The sequence below is a fragment of the Alosa pseudoharengus genome, unplaced genomic scaffold (assembly GCF_046254945.1).
Source record: "Alosa pseudoharengus isolate Yale_2024_CS ecotype anadromous, Long Island Sound unplaced genomic scaffold, YU_APseudo_1.1 YU_APseudo_1.1_scf_56, whole genome shotgun sequence".
Classification (NCBI taxonomy): domain Eukaryota; kingdom Metazoa; phylum Chordata; class Actinopteri; order Clupeiformes; family Clupeidae; genus Alosa; species Alosa pseudoharengus.
Genome location: NW_027468844.1, coordinates 128,298 through 156,035, shown reverse-complemented (window position 1 = coordinate 156,035; position 27,738 = coordinate 128,298). Strand labels below are relative to the sequence as shown.

General features: G+C 40.6%; 3 protein-coding genes and 3 long non-coding RNA genes across 7 annotated transcripts in view; 3 read left to right on the top strand and 3 right to left on the bottom strand.

Annotated features, from left to right (window-relative positions):
- The window catches only part of LOC143105443 (NACHT, LRR and PYD domains-containing protein 12-like), an 80,018-nt gene extending 76,078 nt beyond the window's left edge, over positions 1-3,940 (top strand). Inside the window, exon 15 of the mRNA XM_076269430.1 lies at positions 2,676-3,940. Within this exon, the coding sequence (XP_076125545.1) occupies positions 2,676-3,229 (554 nt within the window). The 3' untranslated portion in view covers positions 3,230-3,940. The remainder of the gene's footprint in view (positions 1-2,675) is intronic.
- A 663-nt stretch (positions 3,941-4,603) lies between these two features.
- Positions 4,604-7,209, top strand: LOC143105433 (uncharacterized). The gene is made up of 6 exons (XM_076269425.1): positions 4,604-4,953; positions 5,147-5,280; positions 5,405-5,552; positions 6,029-6,277; positions 6,402-6,661; positions 6,759-7,209. The coding sequence occupies exons 1-5, from the start codon at positions 4,604-4,606 to the stop codon at positions 6,622-6,624; spliced, it is 1,104 nt and encodes a 367-aa protein (XP_076125540.1). The 3' UTR covers positions 6,625-6,661; positions 6,759-7,209.
- A 524-nt stretch (positions 7,210-7,733) lies between these two features.
- On the bottom strand, positions 7,734-9,552 carry LOC143105442 (uncharacterized). Its single transcript, XR_012983453.1, has 3 exons — positions 9,400-9,552; positions 8,816-9,030; positions 7,734-8,018 (listed from the first exon to the last, which is right to left on the bottom strand). It is a non-coding gene; the product is annotated as an uncharacterized LOC143105442 (long non-coding RNA).
- A 1,065-nt stretch (positions 9,553-10,617) lies between these two features.
- Positions 10,618-19,722, bottom strand: LOC143105432 (uncharacterized). The gene is made up of 9 exons (XM_076269424.1): positions 19,507-19,722; positions 12,642-12,869; positions 12,437-12,537; positions 12,138-12,300; positions 11,946-12,026; positions 11,793-11,840; positions 11,591-11,716; positions 11,311-11,481; positions 10,618-10,770 (listed from the first exon to the last, which is right to left on the bottom strand). The coding sequence occupies exons 2-9, from the start codon at positions 12,864-12,866 to the stop codon at positions 10,618-10,620; spliced, it is 1,068 nt and encodes a 355-aa protein (XP_076125539.1). The 5' UTR covers positions 12,867-12,869; positions 19,507-19,722.
- LOC143105439 (uncharacterized) lies at positions 17,693-18,293 on the top strand. Its single transcript, XR_012983448.1, has 3 exons — positions 17,693-17,867; positions 17,969-18,056; positions 18,202-18,293. It is a non-coding gene; the product is annotated as an uncharacterized LOC143105439 (long non-coding RNA).
- Positions 19,723-23,669: 3,947 nt separating the features above from the next.
- Positions 23,670-26,465, bottom strand: LOC143105436 (uncharacterized). 2 transcript variants are annotated; one of them, XR_012983444.1, is made up of 4 exons: positions 26,095-26,465; positions 25,334-25,460; positions 24,897-24,996; positions 23,670-23,981 (listed from the first exon to the last, which is right to left on the bottom strand). It is a non-coding gene; the product is annotated as an uncharacterized LOC143105436 (long non-coding RNA). The 2 variants fall into 2 exon arrangements; XR_012983445.1 differs by having other exon boundaries at positions 24,901-24,996.
- Positions 26,466-27,738: the final 1,273 nt, after the last annotated feature.

Genomic DNA, 27,738 nt, shown 5'->3' with positions numbered 1-27,738 from the left:
GAACTGTGATGAAACTGCACCTCAGAGACCGGAGGTGTACGTTGAGAGCCCTGAGGTCTAAAATAGGACAAAGGTCCTCTGTGTGCTTGGGTACAGGAAAATAACGGGAGAAAAACCCCGCTTGGGGGTCTGAACTCCTCACTTCCCTTATCGCCCTTTTGTCCAGGAGGGTGGACAGCTCTGCACATAAGGTCTGAGCGTGGGTCATGGTGGAGAGCACCCATGGATCTGCTCCAGCCAAGCCTTAATGCATCGAGCTGAGAGGTGAGGCTGGCTGGCTCGGAGATTGTCAGGAATGACAAGGGCACCTGGAGAGGCTACGGCCACTAGCACGCTGGCCCCCCCGGCCAGCTTGTGGGCAGGTACCCCGCCCCTGGGATGCCTGAAGCCGATGCATGAGATCAGTCGGCCCCCAAGACGGATGCCCCAAGGTAGGTGTTGGCTGAGGCGTGAATGCTCTAGGGCGCCTAGCGCCCCTGGTATGCCTGCCAAGAGACCCTCTCACCTCTTCTGCACAGGGCCAGCTGTCACGCGCCTGCTGTGGGCCGAACATGGACCCAGGCTCCACCGGCACTCTCAAAAGACGCTCTCTGTCTGCCTGCTGGAGCTGAGATTAAGACAGCCAGAGATGGCGTCTAGCTACTTAGAACTGAGGCAAAAAGCGGTCCAAGAAAGCATGTTGGTGGCCCAAACACAGCACACACTTATCAGGCCATCCAAATGTGCATGATCAGTTAGTGCCACAGCTACTATCTCTCACCAATTCCAAAAGCTTGTAAGGAGATCACCTCCTGTGGTTGCGTCAAGGGATGTCTAAGCCAGCGCTGCAGTTGCAGGAAAAGTTGCATGTTATGCAACAGCACCTGTCAGAACACTGCTGGAGAGGAGGAGGATGAGGATGAATAGGATAGCCTAAGTGTGTAGCCTACCTCTTCATACCAAGAAGTTTAAATAATTGATTAGAACAGAATGGATTAATTACTAAATAAATAGGTAAATATGCATTATTAAATAAATAGTTAAAATACAGATAAATAGATAAATACAGATAAATAATATAAATATATAATTGAAATATGGTAATCAACCTTGCTTCTAAACATGTTTCAAGTAAATTCTTCAGAAAGCCATCAACCTGTTTCATGGTCCTCTTTTTTCATGAATTATTCATTATCCGAGACAACAATTTTAACCATGTACATTAATTTCAAGCATTTTCTCTAGTCTTGATCTTAAATCTGAACATGACATTGAATTCCCTATATGTGAAAACCTATAAAAGCACATTACATTCAGGTTTTTACAGTTTAAAAGATAAGTGATTACATTCAGGTTTGTACAGTCTAAAAGATAAGTGATTAATTAGATTTTGACCTGGCGGGGGCGGCCATATTGGATTTCTCCATTTTGAGGCATTATGGGACATTTTTGAGCCTGGCATACTGTACAGAAGATTTGAATTCAGCACCCTTCAAAACCCCTAAAAATGTTGTATGCCAAAAATTAACATAATTTGCCTTTGGGACTTTAAATAAGCACATTTTCCAAAATCCTGCCTAGTCTAAGGCTACTTGGGCTCACGCAAGCTGTCAAACACTGTCCACTCCCTATGTGGTGCACCCCTCTGGTTTATACATCCAGTGTTTATGTTAGCTAACTGTATCTGTATGTGTTGCTATCAGAGCAAGACGTTAGAGATGGCACATAACATGCAGTGATGCCTCGTATAAAAATAAATAAATAAAAACGCTATTCAAGCACCGAAATGAGGCACCGAAATCCATGTTGTTATTCGATGCAGTTACTACCGTTTGCGTCGGCACCGGTGCCATATTAGAACCATGTTTCGGTGCCCAACCCTAGTGTTGACATTGTGTGTGTGTGTGGGGGGGGGTGTGTATGTGTTGACACGGTGTGTGTGTGTGTTTGTTTGTGTTGACATGGTGTGTGTGTGTGTAGGTAGGGTGTGTAGGAGTGTGTTTGCGTTCACGTGGTGTATGTGTGTGTGTGTGTGTGTGTTTGTTTGTGTTTACTGTGTGTGTTGGTAGGATGTGTAGGAGTGTGTGTCTTTTGTTTGTGTTGAAATGGTGTCTGTGTGTGTGTTGGTAGGGTGTTTAGGAGTGTGTGTGTTTGTGTTGACATGGTGGGTGGGTGTGTGGGTACTAGGGTGCAAAGGGGTGTGTATGTGTTGACGTGGTGTGTGTATTTGTGTGTTGGTAAGGTGTGTAGGAGTGAGGGTGTTTTGTTGTGTTGACATGGTGTGTGTGTAGGAGTGTTTGTGTTGACATGGTGTGTGTGTGTGTTTTTGTCTGCAGATGCTTGTGTGTGTGTGTTGACGTGGTGTGTAGGTGTGTTCTCATGTTCTCTCCTCTTGTCTGCAGATACCTATGTGTGTGTGTGTTTGTTTATGTTGACGTGGTGTGTGTATATTCTCATGTTCTCTCATGTTCTCTCCTCTGTATGTGTGTGTAGGAGTGTGTGGTGTGTGTGTGTGTGCGTTTGTGTTGACGTGGTGTGTAGGAGTGTGTGTATGTGCGTGCGTTTGTGTTGACGTGGTGTGTGGGAGTGTGTGTGTGTATAGGTAGGGTGTGTAGGAGTGTGTGTGTGTTTGTGTTGACGTGTGTGTGTGTGTGTGTGTGTGTGTGTGTTCTCATGTTCTCTCCTCTTGTCTGCAGATGCCTGTGATCTCACACTGGACCCAAACACAGCACACAGACGTCTCTCTCTCTCTCAGGGGAACAGAAAGGTGACAAGTGTGGAGGAGCAGCAGCCGTATCCTGAACACCCAGAGAGATTTGAGTCCAAGTGGCGTCAGGTGTTGTGTAGAGAGGGTCTGACTGGACGCTGCTACTGGGAGGCTGAGAGGAGTGGAGATGGATATAATGGAGCTCGTATATCTGTGGCCTATAAAAGCATCGAGAGGAAAGGGGGCAGTGATGACGTCATGATGGGACTGAATGCCAAGTCCTGGAGTCTGGAGTGCTATTCTGATCACAGTTACTATGTCCACCACAATGATAAACCCACTGACATACCTGCCCCCTCCTCCCGCTCCAGAACAGTAGGAGTTTACCTGGACTGGCCGGCCGGCACTCTGTCCTTCTACAGCGTCTCCACTGACACACTCACCCACCTGCACACGTTCCACTCCACATTCACTGATCCCCTCTATCCAGGGTTTCTGGTTTGGGGTTATGGCTCCTCAGTGTCCCTGCGCAAGATCACATGAGCTCGTCCTCCAACAGCACGTCCACATGTCACCCTTTCTCTCTACTTCCCCTCTCTTCTCTTCCCCTCCCTTCTCTTCGTCTCTTCCTCTCTCTCTTATCCCTTACTCTCCACCTCTCTCTTTCTGACCCTTCATTTTCTCTGTCTCCTCCCTTTTCCCTCTTCCACTCATTCTCTCTCCCTCACCCCCTCCTCCCTTTCTCTTCTTATCTCTCTCTTTTTCATCCATCACCTGTTTGGGGCTGATCCATTTTCAGATTTGTGTGTGTGTATGTGTGTGTGTGTGTGTAAGAGAGAAACTGCACACGTCATCACCCTCTTTCAACACTTTTCTCTTTCTCTCTTCCCCCTCTTCTCTTCCTTCTCTCTTTCTGTATAAATGAGGCCATTTCACCAACTGCAAAATTAAAACATAAATTCATCAACACAAGACTAGGGTTGGGTATCGTTTGAATTTGAACGATTCCGATTCCAATTCCGATTTCTTATTTCGATTCCGGTTCCTAGCGATTCTCGATTCTGATTTTTTTAAGAGGCTGGGTCAAAAAAAGTTTAGGATATTTTAAATGAGCTAGCTAACCAACGGTCTTTCTCAGGGTACATTTTCCAAGTGCAAATTTAAAGACTTTTAAGACCTTTTCAAGACATCTAAAAGACTGCACAGCAAAAATATATATATATGACTGTTTATGCAATAGTTTTTTTTTCCTACTAATTTTAACCCCCACCGCATTTTGGATGTCTACAGAAGTTACCAAATATATTTTGGCGAAAGAAAAATAATTGTGTGTGAATTACCTTCAAAGCTATAAATGCCCAATTTTAGGGTCTGGGCTGCTTGCTTTTGAAGCTGGCTGTACATATTTGGTTTTGCTTACTGCTGAGGCTGACTGTTCTTCATCTGTGTCTGTATGGAGGACCGCAGGTGTCACTGAAAAAGTAATACAAGATTTCATTAATTTGCCATTGTAAACATGAAAATATGAAAACAACTTTTAAATTATGTATTAATCCATCAATAAATGCTTTTAATTCAAAGGGGGATTTACAAAACCAACATTAAACACCCAATAAAAAAATTCAATTGCAAAGTACATTAATGAATTTGTGAATAAATAATGGATTTTCATAATCTTTTTGAAAATTCAGTTTAATAAAATAGATAAGTAATTGGGTACTCCAATTTAATATTATAATCTCGCATTTTAAATTATTTATTTTGGTTATCCGTTTTCCAGCTGCTTTTCCTTTTCCTTTTTCAAATTCGATTTGCAAAAGAACCATAGAAAAGAACGCTTCTTAAGAATGTTGATGGACGGCTGGTGGAGTCATAGCGCGTAGTGCTCTAGAATCTGTGGTCATAGCCTAAACAAGAATGGAAGAGGTGACAATAAGGTGCAACGTAACTGCCCTAATTTCACTGTCACATTATGTTGACACCGTGGCAGTGGACTATGATTGTGCGTTAGCCAGGCTGCTTCAAATAAAAGAAAACCTGGAAGAAACGGGCCAGCTGGAGGATGATATTGGGATCAGATTCGATCAAGCTGAGCATCTACTGCGCCAACACATCGCCCTTTCTCCCAACACTGATGCCTGCCGTAATATGGAAAGAGAGCAATTAAAGCGTCAGATCAAACTTGGACTTCCGCGCAAGGAAATGGCGAGGAACTTTGGTGTGTCTCTGAAGACTCTGCAACGCAGGATTGCCCAATGGGGGTTAAGGTAAGAGAGCAAAATTGAGTTGTATGACGCCAAGTTAGCTAGCATTAGATAGTTAGGCTAGACATTCTCTGGTTAGGCTATAGGTTGCCTAGTAACGCTAACGCTTTTGAACTTGACAGCTCCGTCTGAATAGGCCTATTTATTCATCGTCACTGGTTGTAGAACTAATGCCTTTTAATGTGTGTGGTCTCAGACGGGATGATTTGGATAACAGTATCAGTGACCAGGAATTGGATGTAATTGTGTCTGACATTCATCGCCATTACCCCAGCGCTGGCTACAAGATGATATTGGGTCACCTGAGATCAAGGCAACATTTTGTTAAAAGTAAGTTATGCACACTTAGTGAACAGCTCATGTCAAAGTCAGAAACTGATTAGCATATAACGTTATTTTTTGCTATTGCATAACAAATGTCTTGAACAGAAATATTGTGCCCTTGCTTTTGTAGAGAGGCGAGTGCTGGCATCATTAAGGCGTGTGGATCCGCAAGGTGTACTGATGCGCAGGCTGTCACTACGAACCATAAGGCGAAGGCGTTACTCTGTTCCGGCCCCCAACAGCCTTTGGCATATCGACGGAAATCACAAACTTATACGGTAGGCCTACAACCTTTGTTTGTACAGCAGGCTCAGGTACAGCCTCTTTCCAGAGGCTGTAACACTGCTGAACAAAACCTCACCTCCTGTCTAGCATTCGCACTTTAGCTGTTACTAGTTTACCTGTTTACTTTTTACTACTGCACTGTTTACCTGTTTACATTGACTGTATTGCACTGCTTACCTGTTTACATTTACTCCGATACTGTCTCACCTATAGCCTAACCTTGCACTGCTAACACCCCATACTATACATTATATTTATAGTCTACCTGCACTTGGTATTTAATGCTTCTTTGCACTTCTGGTTGGATGTCAACTGCATTTCATTGGCTCTGCACCTGTACTCTGCTAAATGACAATAAAGTTGAATCTAATCTAAAAAAAAAAAATGCCGTTTCTAAAAGCAGCACTAGAAGCTTTACCCAATATGAACATGATGCTGTGTAATCAAAGTTTCTTTTTCATATTCGTAGATGGAGAGTGGTTGTGCACGGAGGTATTGATGGGTTTTCACGACTGATCGTTTACCTGACAGCGGCAAATAACAACAGAGCTCAAACTGTTGTTGAGAGTTTCCTTACTGCTGTATACCACTACGGTATCCCCTCAAGAGTGCGTTCAGACAAAGGAGGAGAGAACATCCTTGTGGCACGTTTCATGGTGACCAATAATGGACTCAATAGGAACTCTCATATTGCTGGAAGAAGTGTCCACAATCAGAGGTGCTTACTTAGCCTAACACCAGAATTTCTATCTATTGTAATAGACAACATAGCAGGTTTAAAGAATGGCAATGACAGGTGAATGGTGAAACAAACTGACTTTTTTTTTTTATTTTTTTTTAAGAGTGGAACGGCTGTGGAGGGATGTTTTTGAAAATGTCCTGGATCTGTTTTACACTACGTTCCTGCGTCTGGAAACTATGGGATTGCTGAATCCTGTTAATGAGACAGACCTGTATGCGTTACATGCCTCACATACAGTCCAATCTGCAGCAATTCCAGAGAGCCTGGAACAATCACTCTGTAAGATCAGAAAGAAACAAAACTCCTCTGCAATTGTGGTTTAGCAAAGCAAGAGATGGGAACAGGACAAGCCCTTGTCAGGTGATTGAAATACTTTCAATTAATTCAAAGTACATAAGCTTACCAGACTCAAATAACTGAACAATGTCACTTTTATCCCTAATGAACACAATTACAGGCAGATGATACCCGTATAGTTGACTGGAGTGGGCCACAGAGACCAGATGAAGTTCACATCCCTGAATTGGAGCTGTCCCGTGCTTTGTCTGCCACAGAATTGGCAACACTGCCAAATCCCTCTGTCCCATTCCCAGAGACAATACCTACTTACATTGAGACTGTACGTATTCTTCGAACCTTGTTGGAACATTGATTTGGGAGTTAAAGACTGCATCAGATGAAATGACAAAATTAATGTTGATGAATGTAATGTAAATTATTTTAATAATAAAATGACATTTTAAAATACCAGTATATCTTCAATTCATCACATAAATGGAGTGTTTACATGTTTAAATAACAATTTGTTTTTCAAGTAATACTAGTTAACTTTTGTTCAAGTAACAGGTTTTTAAGCTAATACAGTGTTTACATGTTTAAATAACAATTTGTTTTTCAAGTAATACTAGTTAACTTTTGTTCAAGTAACAGGTTTTTAAGCTAACAAGCAAAAACAACTAAACAAACATCATAGGAGAGGCACTTTTTAGTAGCACGCACGCACACACACACACACACAATTTGTTTTTCAAGTAATACTAGTTAACTTTTGTTCAAGTAACAGGTTTTTAAGCTAACAAGCAAAAACAACTAAACAAACATCATATGAGAGGCACTTTTTAGTAGCACGCACGCACACACACACACACAACGCACACACGCGTACACACACACACACACACACCACACACACACACACACACACACACACACACACACACAACGCACGCACACACACACGCGTACACACACACGCACACACACACAACACACACACACAACGCACACACGCACACACACACACACACACACACACAACGCACACACACAACGCACACACGCGTACACACACAACGCACACACGCGTACACACACACACAACGCACACACGCGTACACACACACACAACGCACACACTCGTACACACACGCACGCACACACACCACACACACACACACACACACACAATTTTATGCTACGCCAAATGTTGGAGCCCATAGAATTCCATTGCACATGTTTCTTTTGAATAATTCGAAATCTCTGAGAATGGGCAATTTTAAAATTATATTGCACGTGTTGGCCTCAGGGAAAATCTTGCCGGATTCTGAAGATAAAAACTCTATAGTTGGCTGGAAAAGAAAGCCATTAGGGGGGACAGAAGATGAGCCCGAACAGAACTCCAGGACTTTTTCCAACGTCAAAGGGGCACTTTCTCCTTCTGAAACGAAAGTTGAGTTTGTTGTTGAAAACTGATTTTCCCTGCATTTCAAACACCTGTCCCCTGTTATGGTTATGAGATTTGGCTGGCACTTCTGTCCAAAGCTACTTACAAATAAAACAATACAATAGTGAAATTAACAATGAACAGTTTTCAAAAGTTGTTAAGACTATATTAAGGAGAATAGCAATAATAAACATTTTAAATGCAATCATTAGCCTAATGAAAATAAACATTGTAAATAAAAACAATAATAAAATACTATAATATAATATACAAACCCTTACTCACAAGAAACACTTAATTTACTAAGTGCATGCTTAAAGGTTGTATCAGCGATAGCGGGGATACGTCACTTCTGTTCAAACAAAACAGAGAGCTAGCTCGCTACTCCCTCCCCCCCGTGCAATTAAAACTCTCCTAAACGTGCATCTCGTCGGTTATTGGTTGAAACACTTTGTTTTGCTTTTGAGGGGTTGCCAACCCTTGTTGGTAGCAATTGTTTTTGTGTACAGATCTCGGAGCCTAGGCTGCCTACAGAGACGCGTTTTTTTGACTGCCTGCTTATGGGGCAGGCAGCTAGCGGATTGTTAGGAACGATTAGATGAATGTGATCATTTATGTTTGGGCCTTTTCTTGGGCCTGAAATCGATGATACAACCTTTAACAGGTATGCCTTTACATCCCTCCTTAAAGACCCAAAACTAGAACAGGAACGAAGAGCACTGGGCAACTCATTCCAACTAGGAACCACTGAGGAAACAAGGAAGGCTTTAAAAAGGCAGATGGTTTATTACCTTCAACATCAATGAGCCAGTCTCTCCAGAAGCATATGGTTTGATTTTCCCGTTCTCTAGCGTGGGTTCCTGTTGCTGAGAAGTTTACTTGAAAGAGTGATGACAAGTCAGTGGCCTTCAAGGGGGCCGCATTCTCCACAAACAATCCATGGAAGAGATCCGGGTGAGCCCTTATCTCCTGGAGGAGTCCGAGGGTGTTGAAGCCCTCCACAAACCTGAGCACACAAATCAATGTTAACATTAGTTATTACAAGGCTCTCTTAATAATGCTGTAGAATGCTCCATTCACTTGAATGAGCCCACCCAACGTTCAGATGTCTGACAATTTTGTATAATAGACTGCTGCCAAGGAAATATGTTTTGTGCCTCTGAATTCAGTCTTTCATATAATAATACGTCCCTTCAGGACGAAGCAAGACCCATCCGCGTCGGGGTCCTGTTCGCCCTGTGGGGACTTCATTTTTCGATAATGACTGGCGGACAATACAGTATCCCTTACTTATTTAATCATGGAGAGTCCTAAAATTTAAGGTGTAGAGAAATACCAGAACAAATCTGTCTCACAAGTTTAAACTAATACTTACTGTTGCAATGCAGCATGTAATCTGCCCCCAACAAAGAATTCGACAGCCGAATTCACCAGGGCATCCCTCTGTTTGAGAGTTGTGATGTTCCTACACGCTCCAACAAGAGCCAGGCTGTCCTCTGCGTTCTCAATTGCCGCTTTCGCGTTTTGGACTGTTTTCGCTTCCTTGATCTAAAATAGGTATAAACAATTGTTGCACTGATAATCTGGAATAGACTTTTATCCAAAATCCATGATATTCCAGAAATTCCATGACCTGTGGGAACCCTAATTAAAAAAATAAGAAATAAAAAAAAAAACTCACCTTCAACATTTTCTCCTTAAACGCCTCATCACTTATGTCATCAATTGTTGCTTGGGGAGTAGGTTTGTCGCAAAGCTGGCAAAATAGTCTCTCTGAGAAAAAGCTTGGTTGCACATCTCCATGTACTATACACACAGATATCATCCTCGATATCTGTGCATACAGTTTTTTTTCCAAGGCTGCAAACCGAAAGTATTGAAAGCTGTAATATCTATTAAGCATCTGCCAAGAACCATAACTATAATATTTGATGACTGATGTCGTCACAGGGACTCAAAGTGCCAAATTCCGGAATTATCCTTTAAGCTGTCAAAAAACATTTCAACACAAAACTAGACAAACTAAACATTTTCATGCACTGTAATAAGGAATACAAGTAAAAAGGATGGTGGAATTACCAAGGGTGTCGAGGGTCAATCTCTTATCGGTCTCAGGTCCTTCAAAAATGCTGGACTGATGAATGGCCTTCATCAGAAGCCTCAAATACTCTCTAGTGGGTCCACCACCATCTATAGCACCTTCAGCGGTTTCTTCCGCATCAACAAAAACCACATCCAGCCTAGCCTCTGGATTGAATCGCCGTCGGCCGAATGCCTGAAGGCTACTTTTGAAGATGTTGTGTACATTGCCAGTGTAGTCCCTGCATATGTTTACTTGATTGCTTGTTGGGGCTGAGGTGTCGTCAACTTTCTCCCGAAGACGGTTAAGAATTGTTCTAAGGTCAGTCCTGTATGGAAATTCAAATAAGCGTACAAACAAATAAGGTTTTTAGTGATGGGAAAAGCAGATTTTGGAAACAAGGAGACAAGAGAAAATATTGTGTCGGTTTTACAACTATTTTATCAGAGGATTTGCATGGGAGTTGTTCGTAGAAAAGCATAAGATTTCATACATAAAAAGGGCCGGGCATATTCAAACTAAAACCATGTACTGTATTTCTATAACAACATACCTTTCAGGAGAAGAACAGCGTGAAAGCACAGGTGATGACAAGAGAGAGGAGGGGGCAAAGTTGTCAGAATTGGAATGTTCAATTTCTTGGTTTGAATCAAGTGCTGGCTCAAACTGCAATGAATTAGTAACACAAAAGTGCTTGAATATGCTTGTACATTTGAATTGCTCTAAGTTAAAGGTGCTCTAAGCGATGCTGGGTAACATCACATCTGTTGACTTTCAAACAAAACATAGAGCTAGCTCGCTACTTCCTCCCCCTCCCTCCGTGCTGCTCCCGTGCAATTGAAACTCTCCTAAACGCGCATCTCGCCTGTGATTTGCTGGAACAGTTTGTTATGTTTTTATGGGCTAGGTTTGCCCAGGTTGTTTTTGTTGCCTTTTTTGGAGCCTGGGCTGTCCACAGAGATCGCGTTTTTTTACAGTGTATTCAGGACACAGACAGCTAGCAGTTGGTTAGGTGATGTTTGCAGTAAGTGACATCAAATGTTTTAGCCTAAAACGCATGGCATCGCTTAGAGGACCTTTAACTTTCGCACATTCTAATAAGCTTGCATTGGAATAAAGTTATCCATTCACCTTACAAACTAGCAAAATACTAAAAACAAAGGTGATGCAGCTAAGTTTCAAAATCTCAAATCCCACGTCTCTCACCTCAGGATCATCAGGTTGAACCCAGTGCACATACAGTGTTCTTGACCCCCTAATGTTATTCTCCAAAAGTGTTCCAGACATGTTGCTTTTAAGGGTTGCTATTGACAGGGCATCTTGAATATGGAAACATTCTGTGGCATCATCATTTTCTCCCACAAAGTCGAATAAAATCTAAACAATGTTTAAAGATTTAAATTTACATTCATCTTCAACACTGAAAATATTGTGTAGTAGTCACTGTCTGTATCACAATAACAATAAAAGTGTACACCATAACAACCTGGATGGATTCAGATAGTTCAAATCTTCTTGTTCTGATAATGCCACTGGGGTATTTAAATCTGAGGGGAACCCCATGAGCTGCTTCGGAAATATGAGCCATTCTCAATTGCCTCTCACGTATGATCTGTGGGGGGGGGGGTGTAATTAAATAAACTGTATATGCAGTGGTTATGTTTTACACTTGTTAGTCTGACACATACCTTTCTGCGCCTTTCATCTATTTCAGATGATGCCGTCAGGAGATCATGCTGTGATTAATATTTTTAAACGAGACTATTAATATACATTTTTTTACCATGGTCGATGTTATTAATCCATGTCTTGAGCAGATATATAAAAGGTGACAGACGTACCTTTTCTTGATCAGCAACTAAAGAGTCTTGGTACTCTTGGTCCTGCTGATGACGCACCGCTCTCCACTCATCCAAAGACTCCTAACAATAATTTTTCCAGGAATAAAATAATAGCAATAAAAAAAGAAACTCAATTAGACAACAAATTTGAGACAAGCATGCGCCAATCTATAGAAGTGTCACACAAGTTACCTGCATTGCTTCGTCTTCGGTTAAATCAATGAGCTGTAATGGTGCAGCATCTGTGGATGACTCTCCGTTGGCTTCATTTGGACTAGGGGTGAAGCAGCAGTACTCTGGGCTGTCTGGAGTGCAAATGACGTTAGGCGATGCCCTGCCGTTTTCACTTGAATGCCTTTAAAGAAAATGAAAATGTATGTTAGTGTATTAGCGACCACACGCTACACTACACTATATAGTACATTAGAGAAGGTTTACATCTTTTTAAAATTCACATGCAGGGGAGGGGTCAGTTAAGATCCTGTGCATACCTGCAGTGTTTCAGATGATCTTTTAAGTCATTAAAAAATATGTCTTCGTGACAAAATATACACTTCTCTTTTGGCCCAGGCACAACAGCCTCAAGTTCCACCTATGGTGAGAGGTTAGGAGTTAAAGTCACCAGACAAAATACGAAGGACAATACTAGTTTGTTTTGGATAATTTCCTTCTATCAAAATACTCTTTAAAACCTACAGGTATTACATTGATGTTTTTTTGCATCGGCCGGATGTATATGATGGCGCTCTTAATGGTGTTTTTTATGAATTTGATTGTATATCCTGTACTTGGACAAGGCATCACTGAGAGTTTTTTGCTTCTCGTCATACCCCCCAACCTCAAAATTTCAAATCCCCCAGTCTGACAGTTTTGGGTAAGCTCCCAGAATATGTGCCCTAAAGTCCTCCACACTGTTCTCATCTCCTGCAAAAAAGAGAGAAAAAACAGAAATAACAAACAATTAATCGATTAGTTGTAGACCATTAAATTGACTAAGACGGCGATATGCGCCCAAATGCAACACATTCCCCAAACAAACTCTTTGGAAGCCATAGCTAACTTGCTAGCGAACTTTCCATATTAGCTTACTTGCTAGCAAACTTTGCATCATCAGTCTAACTAGTAAAATAGTTGACATTACATGATGAACATTTTCGTATGGACATTCTGGGGGGTGTTAATTTGTTTGAGAGAAGCTTCAACTTCTGGGTATGTAGCATTGTGGCATAAAGCTTAGGTAGTTAGTTTGCTAACTCTGGCAGAAATCTCCAGTGTTCTTGTTCCATGTTGCAGCCACAGGGTTGCAGCAACAGCACGTAGACTAGCCTACAGGAAAGCTGTTGCTTATGAACTCATTCGGAATATTTTGAAAACGTAAGAGCTAGATATTCTGTCTTTTCATTTTGTAGAGGAGATTTTATCTTAGTTTTTATTTCATGCAAAACATTTTAGTCTCGTCTTTTTTCATCAACAATAATGCATCTTAAGATAGTCTTAGTCAGTGTTTCAGGACATTACTCCCCACTAACACAAAACGTTAAGGGAACGTTCGGGAACGTTAGTGTATGGTTCCCTAAAGGGTAGTTCGAACCAAACCAAAAACTAACGGTTAGGGAACGTTACCTAAGGGTTTCTTAACGTTCCTAAACGTTAAGGGAACCAACCAACCAAAACGTTCTCCTGTGGTTGCACAGTACCTTCACACAACGTTCCCGTTTAGTTGTTATTGGTTGTTTTTGGTTGTTCTGAGTGCACCCCCACGCCAGTAGGGGGAAGACGCCTGGTCTGCATTCAGAACCGATTGCAGTTTCACGTTGGATTAAACAAACAATAATACTTCGGTAAATAAAATATAAAATATTTTTATAATAGTTTTCTGCTATCACTAGAATACATTCAGAACATGTTTCATTTGTTCCTGTAGCCTACCATTACCATTTTACATTCACACATTTTACATTATTTGCATTCGAGGCTTCTGATTAGGTGGCAATGACGTCAATGGTAATGCGTCTCTATTCATTCCAATTCCATGCCGTGTTAAATGTGTTGGCATTGTGTGATTGATTGCGCCTCTATCAGCTTTAGAAACTGGAGACAATAACAGCTATAGTCGATACTAACACAAGCTCCCTTTCAGTTTTTGAAGTAAGATACAAAATGTTTGCAGTCACTTGATTTAGATCCACTCAAATGATTGGTCTTATAAAATCTAAGTAAGGTAAACATCATATCAAGATAATATTTATTTTAGGCTAATATCAATTTTACTAAATAAAAAATATATACTTTTGTGCTTTTTTTACGTATTAGGTGAACTTTAAACAAAAATCTATCAATAGAACACTTTTCACAACTAAGAAAATTCACTTCTTTCATTTCTCAATTCACTTCAGTTCAATCAGACAGGCTCTCCCTTACACGTAGGCCTACCCCCACGCCAGTAGGGGGAAGACAGCGCCTCTGCTTTCAGGTGATCGATTGAAGTCTTGTCCTGACTTCCGTAAACGGGCTCTGTTTGAATTCCGTGATTCTTGAACGCCGCTGGAAGAAGTCTTGGAATGGATTACACTCGTCTTGAATTCGATCTCACGAAAGTAAGTGAAATATGTTACAGTTTCATGATGTAGGCCTAGTGGTTGTAATGCAAGAGTTTGAGGTTTAACCTTAAGTCCTTTCACTTGTAGAGCTTTGTTATATTCCGATTCTGCCAAGTTTGTAATTTACCAGAGCACATTGCTCGTTTGTCTTTGTTTGAGCTGTTCTCAACGTGTTATGTTTTGCAGCATTGTATGTTTTGTGTCATCGTGTTAACCTGCTCACGTTGATGTTACAAATAATAGCACTAGGCTACCGTTTCTTTTAATTAGTTTTAGTGTACAGTCAGTCCTTTTAGGCAAGTCACTCGGCAGCAGTGGTGTAGGCTATTGGATATAGGCCTACTGTATGTAGCTGGATCTAGGCTACTGTGATGTAGGCTAGTTAGCTGTAGTGGGTAGGCTATACTGTGATCAACCCCAAATGTATCCTAGTCTATTTTAAGTGGGTATACTGAGATGGTGATGCTTTTTAAGTTGGTATAACCTACTGAACAGTCCTGCATATGTAGGCTACACTAGAGCCATAGAGATGGCTATAGATAATGTCAGAGAATGTCTAATAATCCTTAGAAGGGCTCTGATAATGTATAGGCTACACTGTCGGCGGCCATTTTGTAACACAGTTGATCGGATAGACGATTCAAGTGAATAGACCTCTGAATTTTGCCTTCAAAAAGCTGAGATCCGGTAGCCTATCTTGCAATTTTTGCTATGGGAAAATAACATGGGGAGAGAATTATTGCACTCTCCCGGGGACGAAGAAGTCTGAAATGCAGACATTTTGCTCAACACACCTTTGTCCTCTGTCTTCGAGTGGTAGGCTAACTGTGATCTTCAACAGGCCTACGTTAAGACAGCAACTTAGATTTTTGCTACCCCAGACCTAACTTGCAATGTAACTTGTCATAGGTAGTTAGGTTAAATTAACACCCTGATCTCCTTATAGGCAAAGATGGCAGTTTTGGTTCCTTTTTGTAGGCAAACTTCAGAGGTCTGTTGGGAAGCATACAGGAAGGGGCGGAATGTGTCTAGTAGGCTATACACAGCTGCCATACTGGCTTTACAAACTAAGCCCATGCATTTCTATGGATGCTGTGTCTCCCCATTAGAAATTCTCTGGGCTACAATACAAAAATCAAGTCAAAAGCTGGGCCAAATATCCAGTCAAGAAAATCTGGTTGTGTACAGATGACTGATTGCTGCAATACTATCAATAATAGTTTTCTCTATATGGAAATACTGCTTTGCTCTACTACTGGCTCACAAAAACGTTGTTCTCTTAACGTAGATTCATACACCAAAGCTATGGAAAAATGTCAGCGGCTGATGGACACTTCTAGCATTGAGGCGGAAGAAGATGCGAGCGTCCACAAAAGGCAGTGCATGGTCACGTGATGGTAAGACCTCTTAAATACAGACTACATTATTTGCACAATTCAAATATTCTTTTTGCAATCAGTGCAGATTGTATGGTCTTTTATTTCAGATGAATCCGTTCCGCAAGCAAGAAAGCATTCCAGGATGGTGCGTGTGCCTGGAAGCCCTGTCTGTAAGTTAACATTTATACATGTATTATTTAAGAAAACCAGTTGAGTCATATTTCCTACCATGGAACTACTGACATTCATGTTTATTAACCTAGTGCATATCATGTTACTGTTCTGATGTATTTGTCTCTTCCTGCCTTTTATTAGGTCAGCAGATGTCACTGCCTCCACCACCTGCATGTGAGTTTTTCTTTTTAGCGATTGTTTAATGTAACAGCATAGGTTTATCTTTTGCAAATGTCATGTGCAAGAAACCTACCATAAATTAACTGACCAATATTCATATTTACTTTCTTTTTAGATGAGTCAACACCACACAGGCAACCAGCTCATTGCCCAGAGCTGGATGGGTCTATTATAACGCCTGCCACTTCATCTTGGGACCCAGTTGAAGGTACAGTGTCTTTGAATTTTCCATTTCCAAGTAAATACAATTTCATGACAAGGAACTTGAGAGTAAGTAACTTTTTTTGTTGTTGTAAACAGCACAAGTGACTCATCACACAGAGGGAGGTGGCTTGGCCATGGAGACGGAAATAAGAGGTAAGAACACTCACTTAATTTGTTCACATATGCAGGTATATAATGTATTTAACAACTAAAACTAACACCATCCATTTTCCATAGCAATAAGGACAACCATTACCGCATGGCACAGCGAATGGAGGAGGAGATGGATGAGCTGCTCATGCTCTTAAGGAGCTCCCAGTCACCTCCCTCTGCTCCAGTCGATGACATATTGCTGTCGACCTGCTCGACAGTCACTGAGCTGCAGGAGAGGAGGAACAAAATGCCCTCCCTCCAGGACTTGGGTGCCAGTTGAAGGTACAGCGGCTTTGAATTTTCCATTTCCAATTAAATGCAATTTCATGACAAGGGATTTGAGTGTAACTTAAACTTTTTTGGTTGTAAATAGCAGAACTCGTCACACAGAGGGAGGTGACTCCTCGCCCAGTCGGTCGCCCAGTGCTGGATGGGTCAACTTTGACTCGCCCTTCTTCACCTTGGGTGCCAGTTGAAGGTACAGCGGCTTTGAATTTTCCATTTCCAATTAAATGCAATTTCATGACAAGGGATTTGAGTGTAACTTAACTTTTTTGGTTGTAAATAGCAGAACACGTCGCACAGAGGGAGGTGACTCCTCGCACAGAGGGAGGTGACTCAGCCATCGAGATGGAAATGAGAGGTAAGAAGACTCGCTTAATTTGTTTACATATGTAATTTTATAATGTATAACAACTAACACTATCAACTTTTCAATAGCTGTGAGGACATCCATGGTCCGCATGGCACAGCGAATCGACTTGATTGAGGGCAAGATCGAGGAGGTGCTCAGCCTCTTAAGGGGCTCACAGTCACTTCCCTCTGCTCCGGTTGAAGACCTTTTGCTGTCCCCCTGCTCGACAGTCACCGAGCTGCAAGACTTGGACCAGAGTCTTGGTAACCAGGAGAGGAGGAACACAATGGTAATTAAATGGCCATAGTCCTGCCATAAACACTATGTAATTGCATAAATTCAAATCATTATAACTGAACTGACTTACAATATGAGATTGTATAAGCTCTCCACTTTCTATATGTTGTTCTATATAATTTGTATTTCTATGTTTTACAGCTACTTTTCTTGGCGTCCCTTGGAGGGTTGACTCCAGGTGCTGCCATCCGTCGTATGCTACGGTGGGTGGCAACCAACAACGTTCTAAAGGAGTACAGCCTGCGGGGCAGGAAGACCAAGAAATCCTTTCAGGACCTAACCCTCTGCAGGGTTTTAACAGGCAGGTGTTATTTTATTGTTCACATCAGTATTATGCTTAACTTGGCTGATAAGAAGTTTTAATTTGACTTAACTTTTCTCATTTGTTGATTTCTACTATAGCTGCGGCCCAGAAAAACTTCCCTGCGCTAAATGCTGCAGAGGCGGAGGACCTGATTGGGCTAGCACTGAAGTTTGCCCCACACAGACGGTAAATTGAAATTTGTTCATAACAATCAAAGGAATGGGAAAACTACTTTTTTGTGATCAGAAAAAAAAGGGTTGTTAGTAAGGCACTTTGTCTTGTTTTTTTCAACATTCTTAGTAGGACATCAAACTTTTTTTTTTCTTTTTAGGCAAGCTGAGGACTGATCTTGTTGAGACTCGACTCGGACTTGAAGGACTGGAGCTCTATTTTTTTTAATGTATTTTTTTGTTGTTGTATTAAACCTTTTGTATTTTTCTTTAATTAAAGCTATAGTATTGTCTATCAAAGCTATAGTATTTTTTTGTATTACAGCAATTGTATTTTTTACACACAAAAACAACCACACACAGGAGCAGCTTCTTTCGCACTGTTATCACTCTGTGGATAAGTGGAGTCATCCCCACTTTGACCACACCTCACATTACTTACTTTATCATTCCAATATACGTCTTGCACTCTACATTTGCACTATTACTTTGCACTCAACAGCCCACTCCATGTGTACTTGTATTGGTATTATGTCTTTGTATATTGTGTTGGTATCTGCCACAATGTATATTGTTGTCTATTGTACAGTGTGTCTATTTGTTGAATGTAGCACCTACCAAAGTCAAATGCCTTATGTTAATATACTTAGCTAACACTAAGTCTAATTTATATATATATATATATATATATATATATATATATATATATATACACACAGTGAGGCCTTTTATATTGTTTTTTTTGTCTTTTGATAATTTTATATTAAAGCTATAAGTTCCATCGATTTTGCCTGTTCATTCTTTCCTGCTAATATATAATAATGCATTCCTGCTCGTGCTGTTTAAAGTAATTGGTATGCAAAGGTTGCAATGTTAGGGGAGGGTTCCCTAAAGGTTGCAATATTTAGGGAAGGGAACGTTCCCTAAATGTTAGGGAACGTTATGGGAACAGTTGGGGAACGTTAGGGGAAGGTTTCTAAAGTTTGCAACGGTTAGGGAACGTTAGGGGAAGGTTTTTTAAAGTTTGCAACGGTTGGGGAACGTTAGGGGAAGGTTCTCTAAAATTTGCAACCTTTAGATAACGTAACGTAATAGAACGTTCAGGGAACGTTTTATATAACCAAGAACTAACGTTTCCGGAACGTTCAGCAAACTTTCCATGGGAACCAAAACTTGCTCAAAAACTAACCTTAGGGTAACGTTTGGGAACCAAAAACTAACGTTTCCGAAACCAAAAACTATGGTTCCCAGAACGTTTTGGAAACCATAAATTGTTAGCTGGGCTGCCGTCTCGACATCGTCCCGTCTTAGTCATGAAAAAAAAGGTCGTTGAGGAACATATTTCCTCTCGTCTCGTCTGACGAAATTAACACTACTTTATAGACCAAGCAACCTATTGATTAACAAATAACTGATTAATTGTCAACAATCAAACTGACCCTTTATAAACCCTTCACCAAACTTACCAAAAAAAGTTAGCTTATTTTCACCAAGACCCACTGCACCGAGTCTGGCTTTCTCATCTCTGCTGGGCACAAATAAATCATCCATTTCGCTGAAACAAAAGTAGGTCCTAGTGTAGCTGGATCGTCGTCTTGGGGTAGAGGAATTGCAGGGATATGGCGCAAATATTCTGCTTACTTCAGCTGGAAAACATTTATATTTACTGGATTAGTAAGGTGAACACTTACATCAGTCAACATATCATTTTGAGAGGCTATCTAAAACATGCATCTGTTCCCATTGTTGACATTCACTTTAGTCGACATAATACGTTATATAATAATGACTTAATAACTTACAATCGACATCATTTTTAGCATGTTTACCAATTGACTGTGATATCAGATTTGTGAACATTTTCCTTGAGCCAGGTGGACAGCTAGCTTCTAGTGCTAGTACTCACAAAAAGGTGCTGAACTAGCAGTAGAATACTATTAAAGTCAGTTCTAGCTCGCGAGCTAACGTTACCGTTGAAGACCCCTGAGATAACGTTAGGCTAGCTGCTAACATTACATCAAGTGACGCTAACGTTCACTTTAGTCGACATAATACGTTGTATAATAATGACTTAATAACTTACAATCGACAATTTGATATTTTGATACCAGATTTGTGAACATTTTCCTTGAGCCAGGCGGACAGGTAGCTTCTAGTGCTGGTCTATGTTACCGATGGCTAACAGCTGATGCACTTTTCCTAACATGGCTTACCATCAACGGGGTGGGCCGCAGAAGAAGTACTCGCCCCTCTGGTCCGTTCCATCTCAGCAGCGAGGTCCCTCAAAATCCGTGAGATGTCCATTTGTCCATCCGTTTGTCTTGAAACTGACTGACTGAAGCGATTTGAGAGGGTTAACGTGTTTACCCACTAGAACTAGAATAGGTGTGTTACAATGTTTCATCAGCGTTCTTTTAAGGCATTCTTTGCCAAACGGATTTTCCAAATGACCAGCCGTCCATCAACATTCTTAAGAAGCGTTCTTTTCAATGGTTCTTTTGCAAATCGAATTTGAAAAAGGAAAAGAAAAAGCAGCTGGAAAACGGATAACCAAAATAAATAATTTAAAATGCGAGATTATAATATTAAATTGGAGTACCCAATTACTTATCTATTTTATTAAACTGAATTTTCAAAAAGATTATGAAAATCCATTATTTATTCACAAATTCATTAATGTACTTTGCAATTGATTTTTTTTATTGGGTGTTTAATGTTGGTTTTGTAAATCCCCCTTTGAATTAAAAGCATTTATTGATGGATTAATACATAATTTAAAAGTTGTTTTCATATTTTCATGTTTACAATGGCAAATTAATGAAATCTTGTATTACTTTTTCAGTGACACCTGCGGTCCTCCATATGTCTGTAGTAGCCTAGGCTACTTGCCAAAGACATGTGCACTGGACTGGATTCCCTTCAATATTTTTTTCAAAGTTAGACTAAGCTATTTACATATTTTAATAAGCCTACTTTATATAATTTACTATGTGCATCTATTGTCCAATATGCAGCACAGCAAATTAAAGTTAATCCACTACTTTACATTTTGCATACCAGCTGTATCTAAACCAACCAAAGCTTGACTGAAACATAGTAAAACCATTGACTTGTTTTAAATTAATTAAGAGATAGGTCCTCCTCGCATGATCCTGCTGAAAACCGCTGATTTCATCTCAAGCACGCACGTATTATGAACACACGTTTTTCTTTTTATGTAGCCAGTCGCTGACATTCAAAAAATATGCGGTTATAGTTCGCAACTTTTGCGAAGTAGGCCTAGCCTACTGGAAAACGCTGGCAAGCAAGCTGCTGGCAGATATTACAGGTAGGCTATTATAACTTAGACAGATATTTTCTTCCCTAGGCTAGGCCACCAACACACGCTGGAAAGATGCAAACAGATCAACTTACAGTATTTCCTCCTGATTGCGAAGCACTGCACATAATTTGACCAGCAGTCTTCGCGTCCATAGTTTGTGAAACGATGCTGCGTCCGAGCAACGATTTTAGATGCCAAGCGCAACTCCAAAAAGGAGAACAAATGAGCGTCCGGCTTGAGGCTGCGCCGGACGCCAGACAGGGCTTTTAAAATCCATATGGCCGTATGGCCAACCTATCCTATCGCTCTTTCTTTCTCTTGCTCATTATACCGTAGGCTTCCCCATTCCACGTAGGCTACCTGTAGCCTATATCTCTCTGGCCTCAGCTACACCACGAAAACGTCAGGCATATTATTTTGTACATAGGCCTACTGTATTATTACTGTTTTCACTCCTTTAACCACACCCGTGAAAAACATCACTCTGCAACCAATACACTTCTTCCCGTAGCCTAATAGCTTAGTCACTTATACAATTGCGTTTTAAATACACGAAACTGGATTGAGACATCACTCGCTCTCTTGCACTCGCTGGCGGTCCCATACGCACATTTAATACCTCTCTTTCGAAAATTCAGTTGTATTTAAGACTATTTAAGGATCCGCGGGAACCCTGCTTTCTGAATGAAATAGTCTGACCTTCTTCATGAATTTTAATTCTATGAACTTTGCGCTTATTCGTTGGTGTTTTCTTCTTCAGGTCAGCGGACTGGGAATGAAACTAGGAATCGAAATTTAAACTTTTGAACGATTCCGGGAAAATCGCAAAGATATACCCGGTTCCAACCAATACTCGATATTCGATACCCAAGCCTACACAAGACACTCCTTAACATTCCGCAGTAGCCACGTAACCATAGCAACATCCAACTTAAATTGCAACATTCCGCAGTAACCATGTAACCGTAGCAACATTCATTCTCTGTGGCCCTGGCAGTTGAGCATGCTGCAGGAACACCAGAGTCACACACTCCTGTTCATACACATGTGTAATGCTACTGTATCCTGCAGGTAGATGAGTGAGGGCAGCTGTGAGTTGGTGGCCTAGGTTCTCTTCACACTGCTTCACACATACGGTTCTGGGGTGCGTTTCCCGTACAACTACGGAGGTTAGCTTTTTACTAACGTGGTACGATGCATCGTTCAACTAACTAACATGTAAGTTACGACTGTTCCCCAAAGCCGCCGTACTTACATAGTACTTTGTTAGTTTGAACCATGTTGGTTTCAACCAACATAGTTCAGACTACAATGGTTGCAGATGTGTTCGGAGAATGTCGGGCTCTGTCGGTTAGAGCCGAACGCATGAAGTCACGTTAAAGTAATGAAATTTGACATTGCATGACGTTTCCTGGGCCCAGCAGTTATAATATCAATAATAATAATGATAATACTTATTACAACAATAGGCAGTAATTTCAATAGGCCCTAGGCTATGTATGCTTTTAAAAATATATATTAGGCTATTAATAATAATAGGCATAATAATTATCATTTTAATAATAACGTCAGTCTATTGAACGTAGCCTACTAATTAGCCTAATCAGTGAAGCATAAATCGCCAACCGAGCAAATGTGAACAAATAAGTTACACATTTAATGAAACACACCGAATAGCATATAGGCTAAATACTAGCCAATATTTTCATTTGTTGTAGCGTGACAAGGTGGCGTGAAAGGATAGACCTCTGCATTGCGGATCTTGTAGTCGTAGGTTCGAGCCTAGATAATGATCAATTAATAATGGTGTTGGAATCTTGGATAGGCTCAATCACTAAATATTCCTATGATCGTTTAGAACCTGTAGTCCTAGTTTTAACTACTGATTGGAGACCATATGCTTACTACACTGTAAAACCCGACAAGTTAATTGAACTCAAAAAAATTGGTGAAACCGATTACACAAAAAAATTTAAGTAATAGTAACTCGGTTTTGCTAAGTCAAAGAAACTTACCTTTTTTAATTAGTCTTCACTAGCAAATTTTGAGTGTGTTCAACAAGGTTTTTTTAAGTTAAAGAAACATCAACTACATGAGTTCACGGTAATTAATAAAATTAAGCTTAGATAGCTTAATTGGATTTATTGATGTCAGCCTGAAATATTTCATTTTGCTTCAACCAATTCTTTAAATTAAATTTAAAACTTAAAAGTTTTAATTTCCAGAAAGTTGAACAAACTTGTCCATTTTTATGAGTTTCAACTAAGGACTTGAAAGAAAATTATTAAAAAGGTTGACAAAGGCCAGTGAAATTCTTCTTAATCTTTTATTTTCATGTAAACCATGGAAACAAATACAGGTTGGAGTTCAGAACAGGGCTGTAGTGGAGGCTAAATTCTAATAAACACAGTTTAGATCAAGGGCATAAAGACTAGATAGATAGATCGATAGATAGATAGATACTTTATGACAAATGCCTGACCAATGCTAGGATCAATCATTTCAATCCAAAACAGCAGTAGTCTTCTTTGGGCAGAGGGATGCATTTGCACTGTTCGTGCTGATCAGAATGAGTTCAACAGTAAGGTCCTCAATATCTGGGAACTCCGATTGAGAGACCTGAAGAAATTAACAAAGAACAATTGTGTGTTAATTGAATATCTAATAGGCATTACATGTCAAGTGATACCATGTCATATTAAGTTTAACATTTTATCTTCAAACTTTTCCAGGGCAGTTGCATTATTGAAATAATTACTTGAAATAATACTAAGTAACTTCCCTGGAGTTTCTTGGTGAAAAAACAAACAGAAAAACAAAAGCTTGAAATGTAACTCCAGCGTTATTCGACGCATAGCCCTGTTGTTCGAGGTCACGGCTGTTCATAAGAATAAAATTTAAAGAATTAAAAAAATTTGTGCAACATAGACTGAGTAGTGGCCCAGCAGCTATTGATAACCTTCCAGGGAATTTGGCTTTAGTTTCAGTTCAGTTCAAATGCCTTGTTAGGTTAGTTTAAAGGGGTGGTTCAGGATTTTGGACATAGGACCTCATTTCCAAGTTACCAAGTGTGATATTACATTAATACACAGGATTAGGTGTTATAATCCCTTGTGCCAAGATCCAAGATAAAAACCCAAGTTGGAGACCGTTTTCAACACGTTTCATCCAGTCCTTCTAGTTGCAGAGTTCGCAGGTGCTAGGCTGGCGCGAGTCAACAGTAAAGTCTTACCCACTCCATAGTACACCGAGGCAAATAAATACAACGCCTGAATAGACGAGGACTGGATGAAACGCGTTAAAAAACGGTCTCCACAGATAAATATCACACTTGCTAACTTGGAAATTAGGTCCTATGTCCAAAATCCTGAACCACCCATTTAAGCTGCTGGACCAGTATTTGCTTTATGTTGTACTCAATTTTCTCATTGTTTTTCATTCTAATAGCATGCGTTGACCTCGAAACAACAGGCCATGGGTCGCTTAATGCCACAGTTACGCTTTAACTGTCATGTCAATAGAAAACATACTTACTTACATCCCATGTCTTTAGAAAAGTGCCTTCATCCTCATGGAGGTAGAAAGGAAGGCCACGGAGCGCCACAGCACGTCGGATATTTACATCTGAGGATCCCTGCATGAGAAAACATGGAGTCAAGCCAGTTAATAACTACAAAATGCAATTCAATAGGATTACCTTTCTTTGATAGTACAGCTTCTGAAACCAAAGCATTATTTTTATTTTAAGTCCATGGAGGAGTTGTAATCTACAAGACCTCTGCTTTCAAAGGGGGTCAAGGACTTGAATATAAGTCAAAGTATGTGGAAACAGGGCCATTGTTAGTAGGCGGTGTGCAATTTCGAGCAAAAACTCAAAATAGGGGGGTAAGTGTAAAGATTTAAAACACATTTGGTCAGAACCACACATGAAATGAATCTATTCCAAGTATTTGTACAAAAGAAATGCTTACCTGGGATTCCAACATGATTGCAGGCCACCACCGAACCAATAGGCTATGTCTGCGGGGAAGGACGTGACTCGTCTGATATGATCTCCTTCCTTCTCAATGCCAATGTTGTTTGCATCAACTTCTGAATCTGTGAATTGAAGGACACATTTGAACATACTGACAATCTCTATTAGGACAATCCACCATCTCATGATGTCGCTTTAAATGCCACTTTAAATGCATCCTTAAATGGCCGAGAACAGTTTGCACATTAAATGGTTGTTTTCACCTACACAGCTGACATGCGAATAATACACATTCTGACTGAGCATGAACTGTGTGTGACCGTGTCAAATGAATTTAGGCTACTGACTTAGCAGCTAAATGTGCAGACAGTCAGTAACATGACAGTGGACTAACGTTAATGGAGGAAACATTGCTAACATGCTGTAAACGATAATGTTGCAGGACCTGTGCCCTGTTATCAAGCAGTGCACCACAAAGCTTGCACTTCCAAGCTATTGTGTTAAATAGTGCTAACGGGGGTTAATTAGTTAGTTCATATTTTTAGTACTCACATTGGCAAATTGAGATAGATCGCTGGCTGATCCAGCAAGTGCTGGCATACAGCAGCCAAATTCTTAGCTGCTAGTGCTAGCTAGTTCTAACTGGATAAAGTTACGTCACGTAGCCTAAGACAATATTTTCAAACATTCGGGTTTTTAAACAATATGATAAAGGACGTGCTTTAGGGTCAACATGCACCTCACTTTTCCACTTACGTTTAATTGCGGTTTTTCTCTCTTCTCGTCGTCTCCTCTCTCGTCGTCTATTTTCACTGCTCTTCTCCTCTCTTGTCATCTGGTGGTCGACCGTTGCCGGCGTCGCTTGTCACTCGGCTTTGGCTAGTTGGTGCTGTACACAAGGTCCACGTATGGCAGAAGATCCGCCTACAAATTTGCTACAATTTGCGTGGAGAAGTTTCCCACGCTTTCTATTTTTTCAAATGACTTAAAGCGGATGAGTGCTGTCAACTTAAAAGTTCAAATTTGTTCAAGTAACACAGACGATTAGAGTACTATTAACTTTTTTTCATTTTTGAGTGTTTGCAAATCAAAAACATTGTTTTACTTGTACTGTTCGGTTTTACAGTGTAGCCTAGGCTTAGGATAAATGTATATTATGTTCTATGAAAATTGGCATAGTTAGATTAGATTCAACTTTATTGTCATTGTGCAGAGCACAAGTACAAATACAGTTTGCATCTAACCAGAAGTGCCAAAAAGGCAGAAAAGTGCAATGTGATATATAAAGTATAGACAGGTGGTGCATAGACAGGACAATAAATATAGTGCAGTGTAGACAGTAGTATACAGTTGGTATGCAGAAGGTGGTTTAGAGTAATATAAATGAAATATAAATATGTGCAGTATCTTATCAGTTACCTTACAGTAAGAGCAGAATAAATATGGATATGTAATATGAACAATGTTGAACATGTTGTTATGTAAGTGCTTTGGGTTTCACTCTGTTCTAAAAGCGCTATGAATACTTTACTTCATGATTGCCCTTCATTTCACTGGAAGTTTTTCATGCCTTTATGCATCATTTTTCCAATGTTGCCCTTGTTATGTGTTTTCACTGTGACACTGAAAATTGAATACTGTTACCACACACAAGTATTTCATGATATTTTAAATGCACAGATACAGTTTTTTTACCATTACTTTTCATCCATTGTAGTTATGAAATTGTGTGTTGAATCACAACCACAAAATGACAGCTCACATAGCACAAATGTTTCAATGCTCAAATGGTTGAAGGATCTGCGCCAGCTGTACCAACATACACACACACACACACACACACACTCACACACACACACAGTGTTACTGTAGGTGCTGCTGAGATAGTAGCAAAGTCTATACTGTTCAAATGCATGTCTATATTCTCTGAGTGCACTGACATTTCAAGACCTACTTTATTCCATCAACCCCCTATGACAATACAAGCATGTCAACTGCTCCATCTAGGAGCCCAACAGCGAGGTAGAGGCGCGGTACAACAACGCCCATAGCCGGACCCGCGTTGTTGTGGATATGGCCCTGGGCATGTGGAAAGGTGTGTGAGCAAATCCGCTGGTGGCCTGAAGCTCCATCCTGCAAAGGCGTGCAGTGTAGTTTTGGTGGCGGCGCTTTTGCAACATGGCCCTTTAGGATCACATCCCACTGCCGGCTGATGAGGAGCTGTTAGTGGAGGAGGTGGAAGAGGTCATTCCAGTGGCTGCTGCACACCTTCCTGCTGGCCTGGAAGCACACTGGGAATTAGTTGCACATATATTTGGCCCCTAAACACCCAAACCCCACAATTCCCTGCCACATTACCTGTTTTTCCCCCTTTTGTTTATGTTTTTTACATTTCTTTTA

Bases quoted from the DNA above. Each gene is read 5' to 3' on its own strand.
- LOC143105433 (XM_076269425.1), top strand. From the start codon at position 4,604: ATGGAAGAGGTGACAATAAGGTGCAACGTAACTGCCCTAATTTCACTG. The intron at 5,281-5,404 runs GTAAGTTATGCA...TTGCTTTTGTAG, and splicing joins AAGGCAACATTTTGTTAAAA to AGAGGCGAGTGCTGGCATCA. The intron at 5,553-6,028 runs GTAGGCCTACAA...TCATATTCGTAG, and splicing joins GGAAATCACAAACTTATACG to ATGGAGAGTGGTTGTGCACG.
- LOC143105432 (XM_076269424.1), bottom strand. From the start codon at position 12,866: ATGAGAACAGTGTGGAGGACTTTAGGGCACATATTCTGGGAGCTTACC. The intron at 12,538-12,641 runs GTAGGTTTTAAA...CTCTCACCATAG, and splicing joins AAAACATCAATGTAATACCT to GTGGAACTTGAGGCTGTTGT. The intron at 10,771-11,310 runs GTGAGAGACGTG...AATTCATTGCAG, and splicing joins TTCAACCTGATGATCCTGAG to TTTGAGCCAGCACTTGATTC.